The sequence below is a fragment of the Anser cygnoides genome, chromosome 3 (genome assembly GCF_040182565.1).
Source record: "Anser cygnoides isolate HZ-2024a breed goose chromosome 3, Taihu_goose_T2T_genome, whole genome shotgun sequence".
Taxonomy (NCBI): Eukaryota; Metazoa; Chordata; class Aves; order Anseriformes; family Anatidae; genus Anser; species Anser cygnoides.
Window position 1 is genome coordinate 37887437 of NC_089875.1, and position 27022 is coordinate 37914458.

The 27022-nt window shown below is 42.2% G+C and overlaps 1 protein-coding gene across 8 annotated transcripts in view; it reads left to right on the plus strand.

Moving 5' to 3' along the window:
- Positions 1-27022, plus strand: part of SMYD3 (SET and MYND domain containing 3) — a 391015-nt gene that overhangs the window by 106111 nt on the left and 257882 nt on the right. Inside the window, exons 1-2 of one of the 8 annotated variants that reach the window (XM_066995532.1) lie at positions 21030-21051; positions 22762-22826. The exons of 6 other annotated variants lie outside the window; for them this stretch is intronic. In XM_066995532.1, coding sequence (XP_066851633.1) covers positions 22824-22826 — 3 coding nt within the window. In that variant the 5' untranslated portion in view covers positions 21030-21051; positions 22762-22823. Of the gene's footprint in view, positions 1-17108; positions 17128-21029; positions 21052-22761; positions 22827-27022 lie in introns of those variants that run through there. One more of the 8 variants, XM_066995536.1, reaches the window with a different exon arrangement.

A 27022-nucleotide genomic window follows, 5' to 3' on the forward strand; every position in this document is an offset into this window, starting at 1 on the left:
TTAGGAGCAGTCATAATAAAGGTGATCTACAGCAGTAGTTGGTTACGAAGGTGGTTAAAGGAGTTAAACTTATTTAGCCTTTGGTGGCAGCTCTAGGTTGCCATTAGGATGCTGCTGCATCGTACTGAGGCAGATGGCAAAAGGAAGTGCCGGGCTCCTGGCACTCTGCATGCGTCCTCCAGCCCAGAGCTGTCTGGGGAAGGTGCAGGCTCCTGTGCAGGTATGGGAAACGTTTGGAGAGCAAAGGGTCTTGACAACCCCTTACTGAAGTCAGTGTGGTCTGCTGTCCCCTGTAACTCCCCTGTGCAGCCCCCAGGGAGAGCTGCAGTAGCTGGCACGCTTTGTGGGAGCCTTGATAAGCGCATTGAACATGTAGGACACAGAATTTTGAAATCAAACTGCTTGTTAGATCTTATGTGGCCTTGTTATTTTGTAAAATAAGGAAGCAAATCTGAATTGCTTACAAATACCAGCACAGAATATATAGAGAGCAAGCTTGTGAGGCTTACAGGCTAAGCACCTATTTCTTTTTCTCCCCTCCTATGCTGTGAGTGCACCTTGAAATGCCATTACCTGCTCTAGCTAAGAACAAGGTAATTTGTAATGTGGTACAGCTAATTTTTCATTGCGGTTCCACTGGGGCATAGTGCAAAACAATCTGGTATAGCTACAGTGGTAGAGCAGTAACCTGAATTCAGAGCAGGCATTGTGTCAGTTGCTGTCTCCTCTCACCTTTGGCCGATAATGAGGCTATTTGCAAAATTACTTTTAGGCTTTTAAATATATTTGATATATTCTGCTTTTCACATAGTATACAAGCATATTCATTTAAAAAAAAAAAAAAGCTTGGGTGATTACAAAAAATAAATGAAAATGGAAATTGTAGTTAGCTGACATCTTCTCCAGATCTAAAAGAAACACAGGACCACAGAATGGTTTGGGTTGGAAGGGACCTTAAAGGTTACCTAATTCCATCCCCTTGCCATGGGCAGGGCACCTCCCACTAGACCAGGTAGCTCCTTAATTATGTTGAGGAGCCAATTCCGTGGTCAGGATAGGAAGAGAAATGTTTTTGGGGTCAACTTAGATAACTTTCTGAGTTTTTTTTCTGCCATTCACAGAACAAGTTGTAGTGTGTGCAAAGGAGATGAGAAACCCCAGCTCTTTTAGGCTGTCAGTGCCACGTGCTGTGTTCTCTTTGAGAAGAATCCAGCTTGGAACAACCCTGAACAGGACGGTGAGCTTCTGTAGTTCGGAAACATTAAAATTAAACCAAATTAAACTTCTCCATGAATTTTGTTCTCTTGTCTGGAAGCTCAACTTTCAGCTGTGAAAAAGCTTAAACTTTTTTTTTTTTGTCTAAAAATAATAAATAAATTACATCCTGAAATCCACAGTTTCTTCTGTTGCATTTTAGGTTTCTCCCAGGTCACCTAAATGCAAAGGTGAGAGGCAGCATGCGCTGTGTCCCGAGAGCTGGTGTGGTCGTTCTGCTGACCTTCCATCTGAAGGACAATTTCTTGTGTTTCTCTTGTCTTACCCAGCCAGTAATTTTCATGGAACTTGCTGAAATGCTCAGTTGTTGTCAAACTGAGCTGAAATTAGCCTGAAAATTCAAGAGTTACTTGAGGGAGATCTGATAGGCCATGTGATTGTATGTGTGCTTTCTTGTACCCTGGCTGCAAAAACTTCCAACCCTCAAACAACAAGGGGGATAAAAAGAGCCTTAATTTATCACAAAGGAGGTATTTAGATGTTCCTGTGTGGCTGATCTGCGCATTTGGATTCAGCAATTAAAGTATTAATGCACGTAGCAGCATCTGTATCATTAAACTACTGGTATTCTGCACTGGATTTTTCTTCCCAGCAGAGCAAATTTTGCTGTATTATATTGAGTTCCTGGAGAATCCCAGAAAGGTGACTAAAATTTTAAATCTTGCATTGCATCATAATTTCCTCCTTGTGAGACAGCCAGCAAAGCCATGCTGCAGAGGTAGATTCTATCTCCTTTCCACAGATAACAGGAAAAATACTCTTTACTGTGTAATCACAATCCTTTTACAAGGCTGCCAGAATTAGCAATTCTGATAATCCTAAGTAGCGTGCTTCCTCAACCACTGTATTTACAAATGATTTACTTATTCAAGGCTTGCCTACCTGAATCAAAAACAAGAACTCATCTCTCCTCATAGAGAAAAGGATTACAGACTCTGTAATCTCCTTCTCATATCGATTCTGCTGTTGTATGGAGCCGATTACTGTTTTCCTGGCTTTAATCAAGGTTGCATTATTCGTGATATCATTTGATATGCAAAAGAAACTGCAAGCTCTTAAAAATAAAAGTAATAAGGAAAAGGTAATTTCTTATTCTAAGTTTCACTCAAAAATTGAAATTAAAGTCATGTAAGTTAGCGTGCCTCGAGTGAGAATCTGTCTCATTAATATTAATCTCTGGACTCTAATGAGGACGCTAAGCTGCTATGTAATACTAAAAGGGCACAGGTGTGACATAGTCTCAGAGAAGGCAGCGGCCCTAAATCCCATAGGCTATTAAACCATAAATTGCAATACCTAATTATTAGGCAATTTCTTGTCTGGTTTTTGAAAGGACTGGGGTTTTGAGTGTTTATCAGTGAAAAATAAACGGCTGTAGAAGACAATTTATCATACATGGAAGGATCACTGAAATTCCCTGTAACAGAATACTATGATGGAGTAGAGTCTTTGATGCCACTGTTTTATCAATATATATATTTATCAAATATATTTAGTATATTTGAAGTTTAGTTATGTTCTGCGCAGCTCAAACATCTGTCATTTGGCCTATATTTGATACCCGGTACATAGCACAGTTTAGACTCAGGAAGAAACACTCATTGTGCTGTTCCCAGCTGTACTCAGGTTTGAAGGGATGAATGGGAAAATAGACTCCATGGTTGCTTTCCTGGGCAGTGTCAATGACAGCAGCCTGGATGCATGCAGGGAGTATATTTAATATGTTTGTGCTCTCAGACTTTGCAGTGATGGATTCTGTATAAATAAATAAAGACTCAGGAGATTTAGTGAGGTGCCAGAGGAAGGCGATCGCAATTCGTCTTGACTAGAAGCCTTGTGGTAGCAACATTCATAAACTCTATACTAATATGTTGCCCCCTCCATGCTGAAATTAAATAAAAATTAAAGGAGGAAAGAAAAAAACTTTTTTAGGTTTAAATGCCCTGTCATTACTCTGCCTGCTAGTGTAGCTGTTGTGTTCAATGATAGTTTTTAATGAGGTGGTGGAGCAGAATTGGGGTGGGAATGTGCTGTATATGCTAAACCCACAAGTAAAATATGATTCTGTTGTCTTGAACAGAGAACTATTTATATGGTGAACTGTACAGATGTCTTGTAAAGGAAAATTACTCTTCCTTCCTGAAAAACCACTTGATAAATCACAGGCTTCTCTTTATATTTGCTTCTCTCTTAATGTCTAGAAAATCCAAAAGTTATGCAAATGCATAGTACTCCAATCACAGTAAACACCTGGAAAAACAGAATAAGCACTCTTAACAGATTACCTTAATATGCACTTTTTTATTCCTAACATTTGTTGAAAAGCTCGTGAAGTCCTAGGCAACATTTTTTTATTGGAAATTAGAAGTTTTCTGTGTAGTTAATGAGTTTTGCGTCTTTTGTAATTGACAGAACCAACCCTTTTGAATGGTTCACTAAATGCAGCACATTAATCTATTGCTTATTATTGTTTCCTGTAACTGGCAATGGTAACATGAGTAAAAGTCAGTCCCTAGGTGTTTTGGTACTTAAGACTGGACTCAGATTTGATTCAAAAGCGGTGAACTGGCTAGGTTTTCAGGTGGAACAAAGACTGAGGTCCTAGCTCCTGACTATTAGTGGTCACCAATAACGCTCTGGACTGCATTTGAGTCAGGAGGCATTGCAGTGTTGCCGTTCGGGATGTACTGCATGACTGACTGGTACCTTACATATCCCTGCTCTGGTTCTGCGTTGGAATGTTGCGTGTTCAGTGTCCTGTCCTGAAACACTCAGCATAGCTCTGCCTTCCACCATGCCTTGCTCCCAGGTAGCCAAAAAGATCCTTTTATGAATATTTTAATGTGCATTTAAAACGTAGTGGTTGTGGCACTGTAACATTTCTGCCCTACAATCATCGCGTGTTTTGAGGCAAAAGTAATCCTCACTGGTGTGCTAGAGCTTAATGGTGTCATGATGAAGGGTGGATGCGCTGCTTTACTTCTATGCAGAGTTGTAGCTCAGGGTCTTTTTTTCTCTGAGCTGTGGAGAGAAACTGAAGTAAAATACAGTGGATTGCTTTTTTCCATGTGTTGGATTTCTGTAATTGCAAGGAGAGTCTGTTATTGGTATGCCAACTATGAGTACCCCGTGTCCTTCCTTTACAATAGCTGTTTGCCTGATGTTAGCCAGGTTTAATAGGAAAACAAAGCTTTGTAATTTGTCCGTGTTGCTGCTCCCTTCTGTGTGACCTTCTAAAACTACTGGCAAGCTCTGAATGACACCAACAGTTACGTACCTGTGTGAACTTCCTCAGTTACGATAGCTTGGTGGGGAAGTGCCCCTCAGAGAAGAGGCCGTGGCACCAGCTGCCTATTGCACTGGAGATGCCAATGAATCAATGTGAATGAGGCCCTCAAAACCATGCTTTGTATGGTCTGTAAGCCAGAGAGTGCATTGGGCTTTCTGTCCTCGGAGGCAGGACAGACCATGTGGGTGGGTTATCTCCTCCCTGTTCAGCCCAGCCATGTGGTGTATGAGTGGTGGCTTCGTTCACAAGGGTCTCCATCATGAAACAGAGCTCTTCTGCGGTGGTTTAACTGTTGGTCTTGTCCTTTGCTGTTCTGAAATGGGAGTAAACCATAGCAGATCTAGACATGATAGACTGCTTGGTGTCCCTTGCCTGCCTTGTCCATCCCCGATTGTCTCTTGCTCAGTGGGGCTGCGTGACTTGGGCGATCCCTGCAAAAACAGCCCATGTCAGCATGTTCTAATATTCTTCTGATCCCTTCATTGCCACTAAAGTTCAACAAAGTTTTGATACTTAAATGTACATACATTGAAACAGAAAACAGTATTAAAAACTCATTTTTACATGTTGAGTTGCATTTCTTTTTCTTCAGTAAATATTTCATTTTAATGAGTTTGTAAGCAGCTTACTGTTTGCATTTGGGGTAAAAAAAAAAAAATCCCCAAGAGAACAATATCAGATCATTTGTTAGGGAAAAAAAGCTTTAATGCTTACTAATTGCGTACTTTAGAGTCTCCTGTTATTAGCATTTCTGGTTAAAGACAAGTCTTTCCCTTTAAGCTTTGCTGGAAAAACATCGTGTGGTTTTACTTCCTTTTATTAAAAAACAACTAACAAACAAAATGCTCAAAACCAAGACCTGGTGCAAGAGAGGCAAGTGCCTCTCTCCATGCTGAGAACAAGGTGGTGCAACATCAGAAGAAGGTGAGTAGTGAGACAGTGTTGGAAGCAAAGTTAAAACTTGAAAATAGCAATCTGAAAAATGCAGTTCCTCTACTTACCCTAGAGTTCCTCTACTTACCCTAGAGAACATCTGATTAGAGAGTGCATGAACAGTGAGGTGAAATGTTAATTAAATGTCAGTCGTTTGTATTCCCCACAGCAGGTTAAGATGCTGTGTGCACACCAGTGACGCGGTGGGTGGGCAGTGTGGTTTCCTGCAGGGGGGCTAGCACAGGACCCCGGAGTGGGACAGTCACTTCGTGCTCTGCTCTAGCCATGCTTCATCCACGTCCTAGAGCCAGGCTGGCACAGCTGATGCAAAGATCTCTGCTCCCTGGTTTATTGCACACTATTGCACACCACTGAAGGAAAAGGTTGAGAGAGTAACCTTTGCTGTCCTTGGGGCTACTGGGTGCAATGGTTCTACTGTCTTGAGGATGAGATTAAGCTCAATGGTGCTAAAGAATAGGAGATACTGCCACGTATGAATGACTTCTATAATAATCACAAGTATAACTTTTTTTTTAAATTAACATGGACGTCAGTGTTTTGTGTATTGGCACATAAAATAAATTTCATTTAGACGAAGCACGATAGAGGAACCTGTTCATGTGGAAATCAATGGGATTTGGGCTTTCAACCTTTGATTTTCTTTTAATTATTTTTTCTAATATTTAATGAGTGTGGGATATCAGGCCCATGACTGATATTGTGCTTGTATCATATTTCTGATACCAGCCACGAGTCTCACAATTCGTCGAAGTGAAATTTCTTACCCATTTTTTTGTAAAATGGAAATAGGAGGTTGTTTCCTAAAGCAGTCTGAAATTTTTAAAATCAGATTTATTTATAAGAACTAAGTACTGAGTACTAGAATACATTATTCTATTCCAAAGTTATCATAAAGGAAATTCCCCTGTCATTGTTAACTGAAGATTCAGTCACACCTACAACAGCAGGAAACATGTTCTGTTCAAAATCAGTGCCAAGTGTAACTACACTAGCAAAACAAACAAGAAAAAAAAAAAACAAACAAAAAAGTGGGCTGGCTTTTAAAATTGTGGCTAGTATTTGTGAAGATGCATAAGTCAACCCTCAGCAACATGGCAGATGATTCAAAACGGGGTGGATTGGTTGTGCTGCCAGTCAGAGAGACCTGGGCCACCAGTAGCTGCATGTGGATCAACAAAGGCAAATGCACAGACCTGCACCTGGGCGGGAACAACCCCAGGCACCAGCATACACAAGTGGAAAGCAGCCTTGCAGAAATGGACCTTGAGGTGCTAGCGAACAGCAAACTGACCGTGAGCCAGCTGTATGCTCTCGTGGCAAAGCAGGCCAACAGCATCCTGGGTTTCGTTAGGAAGAGCATTGCTGGCAGGTTGCGGGGTGGGGATCGTTCCTCTGTATGAAGCACTGGTGGTCATCTCTGTGGTTTTGTGTCCAGTTCTGGGCTCCCCAGCACAAGAAGGATGCGAACTTACTGGAGCAGTTCCAGAGCAGGGACACAAAGACGATGAAGGGATGGGAGCATCAGCCAGTGGCAGAGATGCTGACAGAGCTGGCACTCATCAGCCTGGAGAAGATTCAGGAGGATCTTATGAGTGCATATAAATACCTGATGGGAAGGAATGAACAAGTAATCGAGAGCTTTTTCTCAGTAGTGCCCATTGGCAGGACGAGAGATGATGGTCACAGATAATAATAAAAACAAACAAAACCAAAACATGCAATTCCATCTGAAGACAAGGAAAATCTTTTTTCACTGTAGGGGTGATCAAACACTGGAACAGATTGCCTTTAGAGTCTGTGAAGTCTCCATCCGTCAAGATATTAAAAACCTGGCCTTAAATCAAATCAAATCAGGTTCTAAGAAAGGATGCTTGCTACAAAATTTACTGCATGTGAAACACACTGCTGAATTCATACTAGGGTCCTCCCAGTGGTGTATTACAAGCTCTACACAATTTTGTTCAGGCTGGCTGAGTTTCTTAGGAGTGAGAGGCTCAGGTTTTCCACTGGTAGTGCAGGTTTGTCTGAGCTTGGTCTTCTAGATAGTGACAGCTGAAAATAAAAATCAGCGCACAGCAAATGGACAGGGAGTGCATCTCCTTTGTTTTATTTTGACCTGTACCTATAGATGCCCCAAATTAATCTTTGGGAAGGTCAGGCTGAAATCTGGATCAGCTCAAGTCTTCCTTCAAATGTGTATGGTGTGTTTAATTCTTAAGGAGCTGTACAAGTAGTGGTTTCAGGTAAATTAGTAGTTCTGTACATAAAAGCTTGTTCATCTCTCTTCCAAAATGAACTGTGTTATTATGATACATACTCTAGTTGCTCCACTCAGTTTTTATTTTTATTTTTTGTTCTTCTGATTAATAGCTACTATCAGCAGAACAACATTCTACATTAGAAGCTTATATAAACCTAAATTTTTGTCCTCTTGGCTTTTAGTCATCTCCTTAATATTAGCTTCTGCAGTTGTTATAATGAAAACACAGTACATGTCCAGACTTAAAAATATCCACCCAGGGAAAGATTTGCTGCAGAATGATCCTTCTACAGATTTATATCACTGTGCATACTACTAAACAAATATTTACCTTACTATGGGGTTCATTTTGAGAGCTGCTAAACACTTACTGTTTTGCAGGCCATATGCAGGATTCAGTAATGGAGAGAAATAGAATTTCTAAGTGCTAAAATGTGTACCAGCATATACAAACCAATAACCAGCACAGTGTGATTTGAAGAAATGACTTCCCGCTATACAGTGCATGTTCTTTAAAAAGAGCAACCACTGCTTTCTAGCTCATTGTAATTCACACTGCGTCCAGCACTACTGGAAAACTAATGAAAATGCTGGGAGTACAAGGCTTTATTTTACTGTTGAGAATTCTCGGTGGTTACAATATTATGTTGTGCCTAATTCTCCTGGTATCACATTTTTTTTTTTAACAGTGATTTTTGTTTTCAGCCCAGTGATCCATTTCATGCATTAACCCCCTAACTCCTGAATGTACCAAGTAGCACAAAGGAGCTTTCATAGCAAAATGTTTTTGCTAGATTAATTGTTTACATGAAAATTCTTCTCAAGCAGCTAGAAATCTTGTATGCATAGGCTTACTGGCATGGAAATCTGGGTAGCAGGAGCTTTTAAGTCCACCTCCAAGATCAAAGTGCTGGGATAGGAGGAGGAGGTGCTGGTTTTATTTTTTCATCCAAGACTGTGTGACACGAAACCATGCAACTGTTGCCATAGTAAAGTTATATAAAATTGACTGAAAGCCAGTCAACACTAGGGTGCAAAAAACAAACCAAACCAAACAACCCCTCCCAAAAACAAACCCAAACAAAACATCCCAAAAAAGCAAAACCAGAAGGATAAACACTTGAACGATTTTGTTTTCCCTCCTATAATATGGAACTATAGGAAGTCATTTTACAGCTCTCTGTGACTCTCTTTAAAAAATGTATACATGATTGCCAGCAGGGAAGTCAGTGAGTGTTTCTGGGATTTGGGGTACGTTGTGTTTCAAATAAAATTTTTGTTTTTCTAAAATTTATCATTCATGAAGCACCTTCAGTTGTCAACTGTAAGATAAAAGAGTCATCTCCTCCTTAACTGAGTATTAAAATGCAGAAGATATTATCACTAGAATATTATAAATGGTATTTTTGCACATTTCTTGAAGTTTTGGAAGAATTTACTTGCATCTTTGCTGGCTTTTGCTTTGTTACTCATGAGTAATTTAGAGTACATCTAATGAACCACATTATTTCCCCACCTACTGCATCCTGTATATGTGCAATTGCAGGGACTGAGAGACTAGGTAACAATGCATGTTCCCATCTCTTGGCATCTAATTTGAGGGAGACAGGAGCATGTGGTTATGAAATAAAATCATTTTTGGTTGTGTTATTGTTTGTATTCGTATGGTTCAGGAGTTCTGTTAAAAGTGTACAATACAGTCAATATCTGCAGCATTGCTATGCTGTTCAAGAAAAAAGAAGTCAAACCTGAGTTCTTGTGACTGGAGCACCCAGACACCAAGTGCAGAGGTCGATCCCTGTTAAGGTCCCTTTCAGAGAGATGCTCTCCTGATACCTATGTAGGTAGAGAAGGATAGCAGCCTTATTACAGATCCCTTGTTTAACTTCAGAGTTTCTTAATTTCCTCTTGTTTCAGCCCCTGAAATCTTTGAATTACATGTTAGGGACCTGGTGCTGCAGTGTGAGCTCAAGCATCTACTGCCACTTGAGATGGTCTTGAGTATCTCAGCTGGCCTCCAATTGCTTGTTCCTGTCAGGTCCTGTGTCTGCGTCAGATCATGAGGTTGTTTTAGATGCACAGGGCATCTCACATGGCACTCAGTGTCCTGGTTCCAGTTAGGACAGAGTTAAGTAGCTCATAGTAGCTGGTAGGGTGCTATGTTTTGGATTAGGATGAGAAGAGCGCTGATAACATGCTGATGTTTTAATTGTTGCAGAGCAGTGTTTACACCGGGCCAAGGACTTTTCGGCTTCTTGCTCTGTCCTGCCAGTGAGCAGGCTGGGGGTGCAGCAGGAGCTGGGAGGGGACAGACCCAGGACAGCTGACCCAAACTGGCCAAAGGGGTATTCCATACCATCTGACGTCATGCTAAACAATATATAGGGGTGGCTGGCCGGGGTGGGGGGCCGGCTGCTCGGGGATAGGCTGGGCATCGGTCAGCGGGTGGTGAGCAATTGCATTGTGCATCACTTGTTTTCTTACACATTATTATTGTTAATACTATTACCATTATCACTATTATTATTATTATTGTTATTATTATTTTCCTGTCTTAATAAACTGTCTTTATCTCAACTCACAGGCTTCACTTTCCCGTTTCTCTCCCCCATCCCAGAGAGGGAGGGGGGAGGGTGAGCGAACGGCTGTGTGGTGTTTAGCTGCCAGCCGGGTTAAACCACAACAGTCTTTTTGGCGCCCAACGTGGGGCCCGAAGGGTTGAGATATCGACAAATCTGACCAGAGTGTGTTAAACTAAAATTGGTATAAGTATTGGACCTGCTTAATAGTTGCTAGTCACGATGTTGATTGCCTTAATCTCCAGTCTGCTGTACCTGTATTCCAAATTGAGTTTTATGGTGCGTTACTTTCTGTATGTGCTCCCTGTTGCACTGTTTATCCTTTCCGGGCCCTGGTTTAAGATTGTTATGGTACTGTGCGGTGTAGCAATGGCTTATGAAATGATGAAATATCTGGTCATGACTTTAACCTGGTATTTGTACTCAGCACTGACATCGACTCTATACTTTGGAACCCATATCTCGGAAACTATTAGCAATTACACCTATTGCCTGTTTTCGTTAGGGAGCCAATCTGTGAAGGGGACAGGGGAAGACATGTTTCCCTACCTGTTCACTCTCCCTTTCTCCTTCACCACCACCCTCTTATCCCCCGAGCTAGTTACGGTGGTTCTCCGAGATGTTGAATATCCTTGGGATACTCAGACCAGCCTGCTCTTGTTGTTATGTCTCCTGAATGCGCTTCAGATTTTGTGGAGGGTTAAACAACTACTTAGGAATCTCATCCGGAGATCTGTCTTGAGGCGGGATAGTTGCGAGTGGCAGGGAGTGTGGGAGGATATGGGCAGGTTTCTAGAGCAGTGGTCACCTCCAGTGTTTTGGACATTCACCCCTGAACAACTGCAAAATCCCAAAAAGCTGGCAGAATGCTTGAAAAAAAGGTGTCATGACTCTGGCAGTTCCAAAGTGACACAAATCACTGTAGCGTGCTGGGGTCTGGCTTGTGCCTATCGAGCTGCAATTGATGCTATTAGCAACCTAGCTCCTGCAGCCGCTCCAGCTGCAGCTCCTGCAGCCGCTCCAGCTCCAGCTCCTGCAGCCGCTCCAGCTCCTGCAGCCGCTCCAGCTCCTGCAGCCGCTCCAGTTCCAGCTCCTGCAGCTACTCCAGCTCCAGCTCCTGCAGCCGTTCCAGTTCCAGCTCCTGCAGCCGCTCCAGCTCCTGCAGCCGCTCCAGCTCCAGCTCCTGCAGCCGTTCCGGCTCCTGCAGCCGCTCCAGCTCCAGCCCCTGCAGCTGCCCCAGCTCCTGCAGCTGCCCCAGCTCGTGCAGCTGCTCCCACTCCTGTGTCTGGGTCAGAGAAACGAGCTGTAGCAGTGCAAGTTGACCCCGCAGAGGGTATTCCAACCCCTGTGGCAGACCCTGCGTCTGGGTCAGAGAAACGAGCTGTAGCAGTGCAAGTTGACCCCGCAGAGGGTATTCCAACCCCTGTGGCAGACCCTGTGGCTGGGTCAGAGAAACGAGCTGTAGCAGTGCAAGTTGCCCCTGTAGACAAGGTGAAAAAATGGTATAGAGGCTCAGGTCGTTTAAAACGCAGACAGTCTTCTGCTAAGTCTGGGCGTAGTGAAGACGAGGCTGGGCCATCAAAGGTGCAGGAGACTGAAGATGAGGATGAGGATGGCGAAAAATCAACAGTAACTACCCGGACTCCATACCAGCCATCAAAGGTGCAGGAGACTGAAGATGAGGATGAGGATGTCGGAAAATCAACAGTAACTACCCGGACTCTACACCGGCCATCAAAGGTGCAGAAGACTGAAGATGAGGATGAGGATGTCGAAAAATCAACAGTAATTACCCGGACTCTATACCAGCGTGAGCTACGAGATGTGCGAAAAGATTTTGGTCGCTGTATAGGCGAGCAGCTTGTCACCTGGCTGCTCCGGTGCTGGGACACGGGAGCCAATTATGTGGAATTGGAGGGCAAGGAAGCCAGGCGGCTGGGATCCCTTGCTAGGGACGCATGCATTGACAAAGCAATTGGAGATGGAGCACAATCTCGCAGCCTCTGGAGGCGTCTCCTGTCAGCTGTGAAGGAAAGGTATCTCTTCAAGGAAGAACTTGTATGTTTACCAAGCAAATGGACCACCATGGAGAAGGGAATTCAGTACCTGAGGGAATTGGCCGTACGGGAAGTAATTTATAAGGACCTAGACGACGCACAAACATCCGCAGATCCAGATGCAGTCCGGTGTACACTACCCATGTGGCGGAAGTTTGTACAGAGTGCCCCATCATCATATGCCAGCTCATTGGCAATGCTAGCCTGGAAAACGGAGGAGAATCCCACAGTGAATGAAGTGACTAAAATACTCCGGCAGTACGAAGGAAATCTCTCCTCTTCCCTAAAGGCCTGTGTCTCAGCTGTGGAGAAACTCTCTGAAGAGGTCCACCAACTTAAAGAGAATTTATCTTCCCCTCCACCTGAACGAACCAGTGTCCACCAGCTAAAAGAGAATGCTTTAGAGAAACTTTCTGAAAAGATCCACCAACTTGAAGAAAGATTATCTTCCCCTTCACCTGAACGAACCAGTGTCCACCAGCTAAAAGAGAATGCTTTGGAGAAACTTTCTGAAAAGATCCACCAACTTGAAGAAAGATTATCTTCCCCTTCACCTGAACGAACCAGTGTCCACCAGCTAAAAGAGAATGCTTTGGAGAAACTTTCTGAAAAGATCCACCAACTTGAAGAAAGATTATCTTCCCCTTCACCTGAACGAACCAGTGTCCACCAGCTAAAAGAGAATACCTTGGAGAAACTTTCTGAAGAGATCCACCAACTTAAAGAGAGTTTATTTTCCTCCCCACCTGTACAAACCAGTGTCTCAGCTATTAGGGGTAAACGTTCATCTATGCAAGGAAGACCATATGGTGGGCACACACACCGCGCCACCCTGTGGTTTTACCTACGTGACCATGGAGAGGACATGAGAAAATGGGATGGAAAATCTACTGCGACCCTAGAGGCACGGGTACGTGAATTGCAAAGGAAAACAATTGGGAAAAAGGAGTTCTCTGAAAGGTTTGCTGCTCCAACTTCCAGCAGGCAGTCCTTTAAACACAGAAATGAAGATTCTGACCAGGACTAGAGGGGCCCTGCCTCCAGCCAGGGGGAGGAAAGGGACAATCGAGTTTATTGGACTGTGTGGATTCGATGGCCTGGCACGTCAGACGCACAGAAGTATAAGGCTTTGGTAGACACCGGTGCACAATGTACTCTAATGCCATCAAGCTATAAAGGGCCAGAGCCCATCTGTATTTATGGTGTGACGGGGGGATCCCAGCAGTTAACTGTATTGGAGGCTGAAGTGAGTCTAACCGGTAATGAGTGGCAAAAGCACCGTATTGTGACTGGCCCAGATGCTCCATGCATCCTTGGCATAGACTATCTTAGAAGAGGATATTTCAAGGACCCAAAAGGGTTCCGCTGGGCTTTTGGCATAGCTGCTTTGGAGACAGAGGACATTAAACAGTTGTCTACCTTGCCTGGTCTCTCAGAGGACCCTTCTGTTGTGGGGTTGCTGAGGGTTGAAGAACAGCAAGTGCCGATCGCTACCACAACTGTGCACCGGCGGCAATATCGCACCAACCGAGACTCCCTGAGTCCCATCCATAAGCTAATTCGTCAACTGGAGAGCCAAGGAGTGATCAGCAAGACTCATTCACCTTTTAATAGTCCCATATGGCCAGTGCGAAAGTCTAATGGTGAGTGGAGACTAACAGTGGACTATCGTGGCCTGAACGAAGTCACGCCACCACTGAGTGCTGCAGTGCCGGACATGCTAGAACTCCAGTATGAACTGGAATCAAAGGCAGCCAAGTGGTATGCCACAATTGATATCGCTAATGCATTTTTCTCCATCCCTCTAGCAGCACAGTGCAGGCCACAGTTTGCTTTCACTTGGAGGGGAGTCCAATATACTTGGAATCGGCTGCCCCAGGGGTGGAAACACAGCCCTACCATTTGCCATGGACTGATCCAGTCTGCGCTGGAGCAGGGGGAAGCTCCTGAACACCTGCAGTACATCGATGACATCATTGTGTGGGGTGACACTGCAGAAGAAGTTTTCGAGAAAGGGAAGAAAATAGTCCAAATCCTTCTGAAGGCTGGTTTTGCCATAAAACAGAATAAAGTTAAAGGACCTGCACGAGAGATCCAGTTTTTAGGAATAAAATGGCAAGATGGACGCCGTCAAATCCCAATGGATGTGATCAACAAAATAACAGCTATGTCTCCACCAACTAGCAAAAAAGAAACACAAACTTTCCTAGGTGTCGTGGGGTTTTGGAGAATGCATATTCCAAATTACAGTCTGATTGTAAACCCGCTCTACCAAGTAACCCGTAAGAAGAATGCTTTTGAATGGGGCCCTGAGCAACGACAAGCCTTTGAACAAATTAAGCAGGAAATAGTTCATGCAGTAGCCCTCGGGCCAGTCCGAACAGGACCAGATGTAAAGAATGTGCTCTACACCGCAGCCGGAGAGAATGGTCCCACCTGGAGCCTCTGGCAGAAAGAACCTGGGGAAACTCGAGGTCGACCCCTGGGGTTTTGGAGTCGGGGATACAGAGGATCTGAAGCCCGCTATACTCCAACTGAAAAGGAGATATTGGCAGCATATGAAGGAGTTCGATCTGCTTCGGAAGTGGTCGGTACTGAAGCGCAGCTCCTCCTGGCACCCCGACTGCCGGTACTAGGCTGGATGTTCAAAGGAAGGGTCCCCTCTACGCATCATGCAACTGATGCTACATGGAGCAAGTGGGTTGCACTGATTACTCAGCGGGCTCGAATAGGAAACCCCAGTCGCCCAGGAATCTTGGAGGTGATTATGGACTGGCCAGAAGGCAAATACTTTGGGATATCACCAGAGGAGGAGGTGGTTCGTGCTGAAGAAGCCCCCCTGTACAACAAGCTACCAGAAAATGAGAAGAAATATGCCTTGTTCACTGACGGGTCCTGTCGTATTGTGGGAAAGCATCGGAGATGGAAAGCTGCTGTATGGAGTCCTACACGACGAGTTGCAGAAGCTGCTGAGGGAGAAGGTGAATCGAGTCAGTTTGCAGAAGTAAAAGCCATTCAGCTGGCTTTAGATATTGCTGAACGAGAAAAGTGGCCAGTTCTCTATCTCTATACTGATTCATGGATGGTAGCAAATGCCCTGTGGGGGTGGTTACAGCAATGGAAGCAGAACAACTGGCAGCGCAGGGGCAAGCCCATCTGGGCTGCGGCATTGTGGCAAGATATTGCTGCCCGGGTAGAGAACCTGGTTGTAAAGGTACGCCATGTAGATGCTCATGTGCCCAAGAATCGGGCTACTGAAGAACACCAAAACAACCAGCAGGTGGATCAGGCTGCTAAGATTGAAGTGGCTCAGGTGGACCTGGACTGGCAACATAAAGGTGAATTATTTATAGCCCGATGGGCCCATGACACCTCAGGCCATCAAGGTAGAGATGCAACCTACAGATGGGCTCGTGATCGAGGGGTGGACCTGACCATGGACACTATAGCACAGGTTATTCATGACTGTGAAACATGTGCTGCAATCAAGCAAGCCAAACGGTCAAAACCTCTTTGGTATGGAGGACGATGGCTGAAATATAAATATGGAGAGGCCTGGCAGATTGATTACATCACACTCCCTCAAACCCGCAACGGCAAGCGCCACGTACTTACAATGGTGGAAGCAACCACCGGATGGCTGGAAACATATCCTGTGCCCCATGCCACCGCCCGGAACACTATCCTGGGCCTTGAAAAGCAAGTCTTATGGCGACATGGCACCCCAGAGAGAATTGAGTCAGACAACGGGACTCATTTCCGAAACAACCTTATAGACACTTGGGCCAAAGAACATGGTATTGAGTGGGTGTATCACATCCCCTATCATGCACCAGCCTCTGGAAAAGTTGAACGATACAATGGACTGTTGAAGACTACACTGAAAGCAATGGGTGCTGGGACATTCAAAAATTGGGATACACATTTGGCAAAGGCCACCTGGTTAGTCAATACCAGGGGATCTGCCAACCGAGCTGGACCTGCCCAATCAAACCTGTTACGCACTGTAGAAGGGGATAAAGTTCCTGTAGTGCACGTAAGAAACATGCTGGGTAAAACAGTCTGGGCTACTCCTGCCTCAGGAAAAGGCAAACCCATTCGTGGAATTGCTTTTGCTCAGGGACCTGGATGCACTTGGTGGGTAATGCAAAAGAATGGGGAGGTCCGGTGTGTACCTCAAGGGGATTTGATACTGGGTGAGAATAGCCCATGAGTTGAATTGTAGTATGTTAATTATTATATAATAATGTATGTCATCACTACCATGATTGCTATATATCATAGATGAAAATGGTGATTAATTAGAATGTATTGGACAGAGTGTAACCTGAGCATGACATAAATGGAATGGAATAAGGGGTGGATAGCTGTCCTGGTTCCAGTTAGGACAGAGTTAAGTAGCTCATAGTAGCTGGTAGGGTGCTATGTTTTGGATTAGGATGAGAAGAGCGCTGATAACATGCTGATGTTTTAATTGTTGCAGAGCAGTGTTTACACCGGGCCAAGGACTTTTCGGCTTCTTGCTCTGTCCTGCCAGTGAGCAGGCTGGGGGTGCAGCAGGAGCTGGGAGGGGACAGACCCAGGACAGCTGACCCAAACTGGCCAAAGGGGTATTCCATACCATCTGACGTCATGCTAAACAATATATAGGGGTGGCTGGCCGGGGTGGGGGGCCGGCTGCTCGGGAATAGGCTGGGCATCGGTCAGCGGGTGGTGAGCAATTGCATTGTGCATCACTTGTTTTCTTACACATTATTATTGTTAATACTATTACCATTATCACTATTATTATTATTATTGTTATTATTATTTTCCTGTCTTAATAAACTGTCTTTATCTCAACTCACAGGCTTCACTTTCCCGTTTCTCTCCCCCATCCCAGAGAGGGAGGGGGGAGGGTGAGCGAACGGCTGTGTGGTGTTTAGCTGCCAGCCGGGTTAAACCACAACACTCAGGTAACTAAACTTTGGGCTTCTAACACCATCACAATTTGCCTTTTCAACTTTCCCAGAGAGGCAGGTGTACTTTGAAGGGTTTATTTTGTTTGAAGGGGCTTCAAGTGTTTATTGGTATTGTGGCTTTAGGAGAGAAGGTAAATTGGATAAATGTTTCTTGCCCACTAAAGGCAGGGAGGTTGATGTTTCTCATAAATTTGTCAAGAAATTGTCTCCCTCTGTAGCTGTATTGTGCAGACAGGCTTCTCTGTTACTGCTGAAAGTTCAGCTGTATTAGGGGATTTGACCATAGCCTTTGTTCTGGAGGGAAGGTGATAACTTTTGTGCCTAGGACCATGCCCATGATATTCTCAGGTACCCAGATGGAAAAAAAAAAAAAAAAAGTTTTATTTATTTATACATTTATTTTAAATGAGCATTCAGGAATCCCATTCTTAACTTATTAGGGGTCTGAGAAATCACAGGTATTCTCTGTTTTGGCAAGGAAATTATGCAGGTACTGATAGCCACTGTTTTTGTGACAGGGCCAACTATCTTAAATTAGAAGCAACAAGCCAAAGTCCCTGACTGGAATTGGCCCCAAGACCTTGAATTTGACCTGGTGCTCCAAAGGGAGCAGACTTCAAGAATAGATTTGTTGTGTTGGAAGCTTACAATCCACACAGAAAATGAGAAGTGATGAATAAAAGAAAAATAATAATTGAAATGGGTCTGGGAGAAAGGGAAGGACTGAAGGCTCTTCTAGCCCACCCTCTCCCTCAGGGTCTGCTGTGACACATGGTATTGGTCAGTGTGTCTGCCCTCCCCTTTTCCCTTTAGTTAAATTATTAATTTATTTAGTTAAATTGTTAATTTATTTAGTTAAACTATTTAATTTTCCCTTAATAATTATTTTTCCTCTAATTAAATTATCCTTATCTCAACCCGTGAGTTATTTTTTTCTTTTCTTCTCCTCCTCCTCTTCTGAGGAGCAGGAGTGAGAGAGAGGTTGCGGTGGAGTTCACCTGCCTAGCAAGGTAAAACCACTACAGTGTAAAACAGTGGTAGCAAGGCCCTAGAAAAATAACTTCTGCTCCTTGAGGAAAGTGTGAAAAAGCATGGTTGAAAATTTAACTAATGGGCAAAGGACCTCACCGTCATTGCCTAACTGGGGAGCAAAGCATCAGGGAATAAGAGAAAGGTGAGAAGGGGCCAGAGAGCAAGCACCTTGATGGTCCAGTCAAGGAGCCTTTGTCAGAGTGAAGAAGGGACACCAAGGTGATCCCAAAGAGAAGGGTGGCCTAGTCACGGTGATGGGGCTATAATCCCCTCTATCACCATATGGGAGAGGATATGAAGAAGGAGCAACTGCATTTGTCAAAGGAAAAGCTAGCTCTTGTAGCCTGATTTTTATACCTAACAAAAAGAGAAAACTTTATTGTTGCTGAAGTCTGCACGCACAGCTAAGGTTTCTTCAGTGAAAGTATTTGAATATGCTTAGAAAAATGGTCAACCTGAGTTTGTTTCCATTTCAGTTGAATCTGAAGCTAATATCAAGTAAATAACACTTCCTGTCTTATTTTTTTTCTTCCACTTTGCTAGAGAAATCAGAGCTGTGGCTGCTCAGATGTCCCCCTTCTCCAGGTGCTGACACTCTTCTGCATTCTCTGAAAGCATGTTAGCATGCCGAAGTGTTCAGTTTCTTTTAAAAAGGAGTGTGAATTCTTCACGTCTTCCTCCCTCATATAAAAATTATACTTTGGTAATCAGGACTCTCCTTAGAGAGGTCTAGTCCAGATGAAGCAGTTGTTATCTGCAGTATACATTGAATAAAACCTGAAGACTTCATATAACATTTAAACATGTGCAATAAAATGCACGTACAATATAGTGTTAGTTTTCTAGGTACTCCAGATGATTGCCTGTAATTAATTGGCCTTTATTCTTTGTACAACATAGTGATCTCAAGAGTGAATACATTTCATGTTTTGTCTTTACAAAACGTGATTTTCAATGTTATTTTCTTTCTCTCCTACCACTCGTTTTCCAATTAGGAAAGGGAAAAAGGGAGGCCCAGGAGTTTCTGCCTTTAGGGAAGGCTCATTGTGAGTGAGCAGGTACAGTTCTTCTAAAATAAATGAATTCTTCTGTGACTTCTAAAATAATTGCATGCACCAGCATTACAGTAGATCTTTCTTCTGCAAAACACGGTTGGAACAGAGTTCAACATCAGTGGTACATAGTGGTATGGCACTGTCTCATTCCTTCATACTGCTGCCTTGTAATACACCAAGTGACTCTTATTTACACCGTTTGCCTGATATGGTTATAATGATCAGTTAGGTATTAAAAAAAAAGCAGTTGTTGAAGAAACATCTGATAGCTAAATTGTACTGACTTTATTGATTAACAAGCATTTCTTGTGATGTCTATTGACTACTTCTATGGACTGGAGTTTTTAAGGGGTTATTATATTTTATGGCATCCTCGGACTCTAACTGGTAAGAAAAAGCCTTCTGCATTTAAAATAAGCTCATCCATTATTTTTTCATTGTCTGTCCCATTGCAGCCATTACCTTAGATCACATAGATATAGTAGAAACAATATTTATAGGAAACAGATCAATCTCATCCATTAAGAGGAAACCTTTCCAGATTCTACCCCATGAAAAGGCAAGTTTGTCATCCTTCACAGGCAAAATCTGCGCCCTGAATTTCCATAACACTAGTATAATTGGAGGAGCACCATTAACATCAATAGTGTACTAGGCTGCTATTAGATCAGAACCATACACGAAATTTTAGCATTTTATATTATTGTTTCTGTTCATCTTCATGGTTCAGATTATATTTTAGAGATAGCGGAGTCTCTCTGTACAAAGAGCCAATTCCTACCCCCCTCAAAAAGGGAAGAAAAATAAAACAGAAAAGAGTTTTCTTGGTTCTTTTGGTACCTTCCTAACCTTTTAGTTAGAGGCTACATGGTGTTGTCTTCCTAGGTAAATCATACTGGATTCAACCCTCATATTCTGGCCCTGTGTTTGGAGAGAAAACCCAAACATTAAAAAAAACAGATATCCATTTCCTGTGGTTATGGGTGAAATTTATATTGTGGGTGATAAAAAGCAGGGGAGGTACAATCTGTTGCTTCATCAGAAGAGATCATCAGCAACAAATTTCTTGAGGGTTTTCCCCATCTGTAGGTGCTACAGAGAAAGCAAACCTTACTAAACCCTGTGCGTAGGTCAGAAAGTTTCTCTTGGTCTGAGAATTGATAATGAGAATACATTTCACCCTCTAGAGATAACCAGAGTAGGAGGAGTGAACTGACTGGCCTTTACAGTAATATGGCTTTAAACACAGACATTTAAAGCCTTCTGCCATGTAAATTAGAATTTCTGTTTATGGGATTGCATTTTCACAGAATATTTTTCTTATTAAAAATGCAGAGAGCCTAAAAGCCTCATTTTAGACAGCACCTAGAAAGAAGTGTAATGCTGTTAGGAAAAGAAATGCTGTTTCTTTCACAAATGCACTTCAGCTTTGTAGTGTCTTTCTGCATTCACTATTTCATTCATTGCAAGAGTATGGTTTGTACCGACTTTCTGTTCTTATGAGACAAAAAAGGAAAGAAAAACTCAGGACTTTTTTTTTTTTGGCCTAGAGAAAGAATATCCATTGGTGCGGATCTCAGATGATAAAGGTAAAAAATGAGATACCTGTTTCTCTGATCTGTCTACACTTATGTGAAACTTGGCTAATGGCAGTATAGTTCTTGATCACTGAGTGAAGGACTTAAATTTTGAAAGGCGACTTTTGCCAGGAAAGATGGAAGTTGAAATGGGATTTTGTCTCCTTTACAAAAAGCTTTTGTGCCATTAATTCAAAAGCTTTATGTGATAGATGAGCCGCATATGTTATTACTGGAAAGAAACACTTGCCAAAGCTTAACAAAAACTCTCATAAACACCCCATGTGGAGAACTGCTACAATAGTAACTCTCTCAGACCAGAGAGCTTAAAAATATATACTGGATGTATCTAAGACCATTGACAACCAGTACAAAATTAGGTCCTGTTTCTGCAATTTTGTCTTTGATTTCACAGACATTGGGGTTGGCAGAAATAACTTTTGCATTCAAATCTCAGCACAGTAGGCTAAAGGCTACTTGCTGTGAATAGAGATGAAATAGAGGACAGCATAACGTTGGTCTGTCAGCCTTTTTTCCCTCTGCTGTTCTGGTTATATTGTCCGGTGATTCTTTCAGAAATTTGTCTGGTTGTTCATGTAATACTCAGAATTGTTTGAATGAAATATTTTCTTCTTGTTTGCTTTTCCTATGAAGGTTTATTTTCTTCTCTCTTTGCTACTAAATGTAACAACTCCTGGAGAATATATTAGGGATTATGATTTGAAATCTTGGAACATTTCTGATGGTTTAAAAAAACACTAAAATGTCTACTAGGGCAGAGAAGCCTAGAAACAAACAGGCATTGTCATAATTTACAGGCAATTATCCTCAACTTTATTCTACCTTTTTACCTCTCCAGCGTTCTTTAAGAAGACTTTCAAGAAAAAGAGAGCGGGGTGCTGTGGGGCTGGTGCTTTGTTTTTTTTCTGTGGAGTGGACAGATGTATGTGAGGCGGGGTAGGCACTGGTGGAGGAGGCACAGAGGGTCCGGCTCTGATGAAGGAGAGAAGCTGAAACAGCACAATGAGGGCAGAGGGAGAAGGCACGCCACATTCATTTCATCTTTGGAAAATGGAATTATTTCCAAAACTTCCTGCAAGATGGAAATAACACATAAGATTCAACTTGAAAAAACTTATTTTCTGCTTCAAAACCAAATTAATTTTGATATTTATTTTTTTACATTTTTTAGTGACATGAAAGTAGTAGCAGTTCATGATGTGTTTGCTATCGTACAGTGTAAATATTCAGTTGAAATAACCAAGTGACTGTGGTATCTTGTCATTCTGGGCCATCAGTGGGAGTCTCCTGTCAGTGATTCATTCAGTATCAGTGACTAAATATTGGGAACACTCATGAGTGAGTAGAGTAAAATACGTATTAAAACAGACTTTGCTTTCAAATAAAATATTTTGATTCAAGGAAAAGCAGGTTGAGTGTAATTTTAAACTAGTCGAAATAGTGCAAAAGCACAGCGCCCTCAAACCTGTACCATAGTAGAAAATGGTTTTAATGGAATTGTTTCAGTCAGCTGTAGTTGTAGTTTTTCTTTTGCAGGAAAGCTCTCACAACATTATATATATATTTACATATAAATTTATACAGTAAGTCTCTCTGACAGAATTGTGGAAGTCAAGAAGATGTGATAGGTTAACATAAGAAAAGCAATGCTAATGACTAATTATATGCATTATGCTATTAATGATCATTTCTCCTTTACAGTGTAGGAAAGTAAGTGGGAGGTCAACAGAGAGAAAAGAGGACAAACAAATGAACAAAAAACCATGGTGAGTCCTCCTCAATCCCTCCTCTTCAGGCCTTCTATGTCTGAAATCCTTTCTTGTGTTAGGAAACTGATTATACGGGGGTTGCTGACCCAGTTCTCTCTCAAGTACTGAAATCGTGGAGAATCTTTCTCGGTTCAGGTAGCAATTAGCAGTCACCTAGCCGTACAGCTGGCATTGTCCTGTTATCAGCCTGCTCAGTGAGCTCTTCCACTTTGATGCGGATGGGAGCAGGCTGCTGCTACAAGGAAAGTTCCCACTTTTTCCTGATGAAATTTTTGTGGTTCTTCATCATATGCGTGATTTCCACCATAGCACATTGCTTTTTCTCATGACACCTCTTTCTCTGCTACTATCACAGTTTATTTTTGTGTCCGTTTTGTAAGTTCATTCACAGGGCTCACAGTTCTGCATGACATGTGGTGTCCCCTCCCTTTGCAGGCTCATGTACACCAGACCACCCTTAGTACCTCCACTGAAGTCTGTGGACTACGTTTGGGTGAAGCAGCCGTGAGCAGGAGGAACAGCCTGTCTTGCATGCCTGTATTTGCTCTGTGATGTGTGCAACATGCTTTTGGTGCTCCATGTGAAGGCAAATAGATAATCTTAATACGTAAGTGTAGCATGGGGCCAACACACCACAGTCATCTAGGAGACTCCCCCTAATTCTCAATGTTTTTGGAAAGTTGAAAGTTAATTAACTCCATTCGTATCAGAAATAAAAAAAAAATAATAATAATAAATAAATCTCCATAGCAGCTACCAGAAGTATTTTTAATTATGGCATGCTCCTAAATCAAAACCGTGTGTATTTTTTGCTGTTTTTTGAAGTCAGCTGTTCTGCAGCAGCCACCATTTTAATTAATTTACTAAAGTTTTAAAACTTAGCACCAGAGCATATTGTTGTGGTTGAGCTTGTTAATCACAAATGGGTAATTGACCTGTTCCAATGTGTGCATTTGTGCTTTTCTTCTTTCCTCACAGCCTATAACTGGTTGTTAGGGCTCTCGTGCCATGAAGGATCTTTATGGATCTCCAGGGCTGATTGTGTGTCCATGTGTGAATACACACTCAAGTGCTTGAAATCAGTTTTGGGATTTCCTCAAAATTATCTCATAGACATGGTCTGCCTCACAGTGAAATCAAATGTTATATAAACACTTACAATCATATTTTTGATGTTGCAGTTGTTGTTTTTTTGCTTGTTCATTCGTTTATTTTTATCCAAATGACAGAGGAATTGTTTAAATGAATGGAAATTAAAACAGTCTTTCATAGATTTTATTCTTCTTTGAGTAGACCGTTTTGAACACTTACATATTACTGAAAAGTCCGTGACTGAATTTTACTTTTTTAGGGAAACAAAGCATGGAGAGAGACTGTAGGGAAGACATTCTCTAAATTAAGATGAATTAGTTCTCTAAAATGCAGTTATTCATTTTAACACAAGATTGAGTTAAATTTGTTGTATAATTAATGGTTAAAACTCAAGCCTTAATACCATTCTGAGAATAGAAAACACCAACACACTTCACTGATGATTTCTTTGATTTTTAGTAGAGAATTGGGGAATAGTAAAGAGAAAATTAATTTAAATCAGGAAAATTATTAGTTTGATATGATTCACATGATGGCAGGATTTGTTCTGCTCAGAATTACTTATGGTTTGCCTGAACTGTCTTTCCCTTTTATTCTACTCAGCATGTATTTTATGGAGACGATGCTTAGTGGTATTGACTACTGGCGTATGCGTTGAAGTTCTGGTAACATGAACAGTTCCCCAGAAATCTATGTCTCTGTACCTCACCTTTCCTTAGAGTGCTGTAGAACATCACACAAGCCATTTTTCACTATTTGGCATTGGTCCTTTTGAAGAAGGAATAAAGAAAGAGGAGTCTATATGATGCTTAAGAAATTCAATGTCATTGAAGAAGTGCTTGCAACAGTTTCTAAATATTCTTTTAAGACAAAGACAGCTGATGTACTTTTTTTTAATTACTTATGGTTTTGAAGTTAAACGTTCATGTCTCTTTGTAACCAATTCCTTAGGAAATCAGACTCGAGGTCCTTGAAACATGGACCACTTTATGGCAATGCTTACTGTTGAAAGCCTGGGTTAGGTTGCTGTCTTATTATCTTATTATCTTATTAGGTTGCTGCCTTATTATCACAGGTTTGTTTTATCCCATTCAGACCAATAAGTAATTCATGATGTATGTTTTTCAGGGCCTATGGGGGTTTGTTTAAGAATCTTTGGAAAATTGATTAAAAACTTTGTGGGGCTTTTAGTGTAGAGAGGAGAAGGTAGCAAGTGATTTTATCAGTGCCAGGCTTGGTTGGCTGCTGGATGGCTTCATATGCTTATGTCAGCTCTTGTGCATGTACTGTTATCTTTGTCTGTGATGGACATGGATGTAAGCTTGGTGGTTTTGTCCTCAGTTTTGTCTAGGGCTCTTGTGAAGGTGAGAGCTTGTTCCACCCTTACAGCAGCAGTAACAGTGGAGGGATAAAGAGTCGATGTGTGCTGGTAACAGCAGGAGGACATGGTACATGAGCAGATTTCTGGTAGCTTAAGTGAAATGCTCCAATTTTGAACTCTAAATTTCAGTGTATGGGATAAGAGATAGTTAAGAGAGGAGTGTCATCGGTCATTCTGCTGTCAACCTAGTGGACGCGGAAAGAGAGACGCTTCCCACTTCTCTAAGTGGTGCTTGGATGGCATTTTAATTCTGCCATCCATAAAAATTAATGTAATTTTCATTCGCTGTTGTCTTATGTTTTGGTTTTGTGGGATTTGAGGATCGGCTTAATGCCACTACAATTGTTGGCAGGTATTCAGGCCTTAAAATAATTGCCCATCTGTGTAATTTTCCATTAACCATTTGGAAATAGTAGCTGTGACATAATGTGAAATCTGATTTGACAATATGTAATATAACAGAGGGAAGTGAGAGGTAACATAATCCACTGTCTATCAAGTAAGGATGTTTATGGATCTCTGAATTTATGATTTATAGAAATGGTAAATTCAAGAATCACGAGCCAAAAGGATCCATATGGAATTTAAGAAAACTCTGAACAGCAAGACAGATGTAATCAAACATTTCCTAGTAGAAGGAACTCTATCAGTAAGAATGCAAAACACAGTGCAAAAAGAAAAATAAAATCTAAGTGTATGAGAGAGACAGTGAGAAGAAAAGTATGCTTGGTGATACTGAGCTTGTTATCCACAGGCAGCCGAAGTCGTGCAAGAGTCAGCTTTCTGATAAACAGCTATCATTTCTGAGCTGCGATTACGGGAAATAGGACCAGAAAATGCTTTTTTTGTGGACTCTTACCTTGTTGCTGAGAGGAATGTCAATATCCTGATACAGATGTCTTCTGCAGCTACATTTGTGGATGTTACACGCTTGCTCCACTCCATTCTGGGTGAAATAAAAAAACATCTCGTCTCTGGTGGCACAACCAGTGCTGTGTGCAGCATCCTCCTGCACTGGAAATGGGTGGATGAGACGGGCACTTCTGTCTTACATAAACCAAAATTCTTTAACATTAATGATTTTCTTCCTATTGTAACCAGATATATCTTCAGGGGTCGAGGTAAGGTAGTCCTTAGAGAAATTGGCATGGTGAAGACAGAGCAGCAGGGTAGTGTGTGACCAGCTCTACGTCCCTGGCTGCCTGCCCTTCTGGCCCCACCACAGTTGCCCAGCTGTATGCCCCAGCTCCAGGTTATGGAGTGCTTCAAGGTGCTTGAAGGATCTTCAGTGTCACCAGAAATTCTACCTGTGTCAGTACTCGTCACTATTTCCATTGTGTTTTGTTTTCTTATTGAAGAATACATTGTCCCAGTCAGCCCTGCTATGCATCCCTGAAATCAAGATGGGGCTTGAGATGGAAGGGCAAAGCTGTGTCTGCTTCTGTGATGCCTACATCGCCACAACATGCATGTTTCTCCTTCTCACCTCTTGGTCTTAATGGGAAATTCACTGGGAGCATAAGCTATTGCTTTGCCTATTTAGCAAATAACAGAATAATTTTGGAAAGTATCCTGGGAGATATCTCCTAGTGTGCTAAACTGTCTCTCCAGTGAATTTTCCTACAGGAAAATTAATGTTTTTAATGCATTAATGTTTTGGATTCAGCCCTGTTCCAGAAGTGCTTAGATATGAAACGACTATAACTTCTGAATGACACAT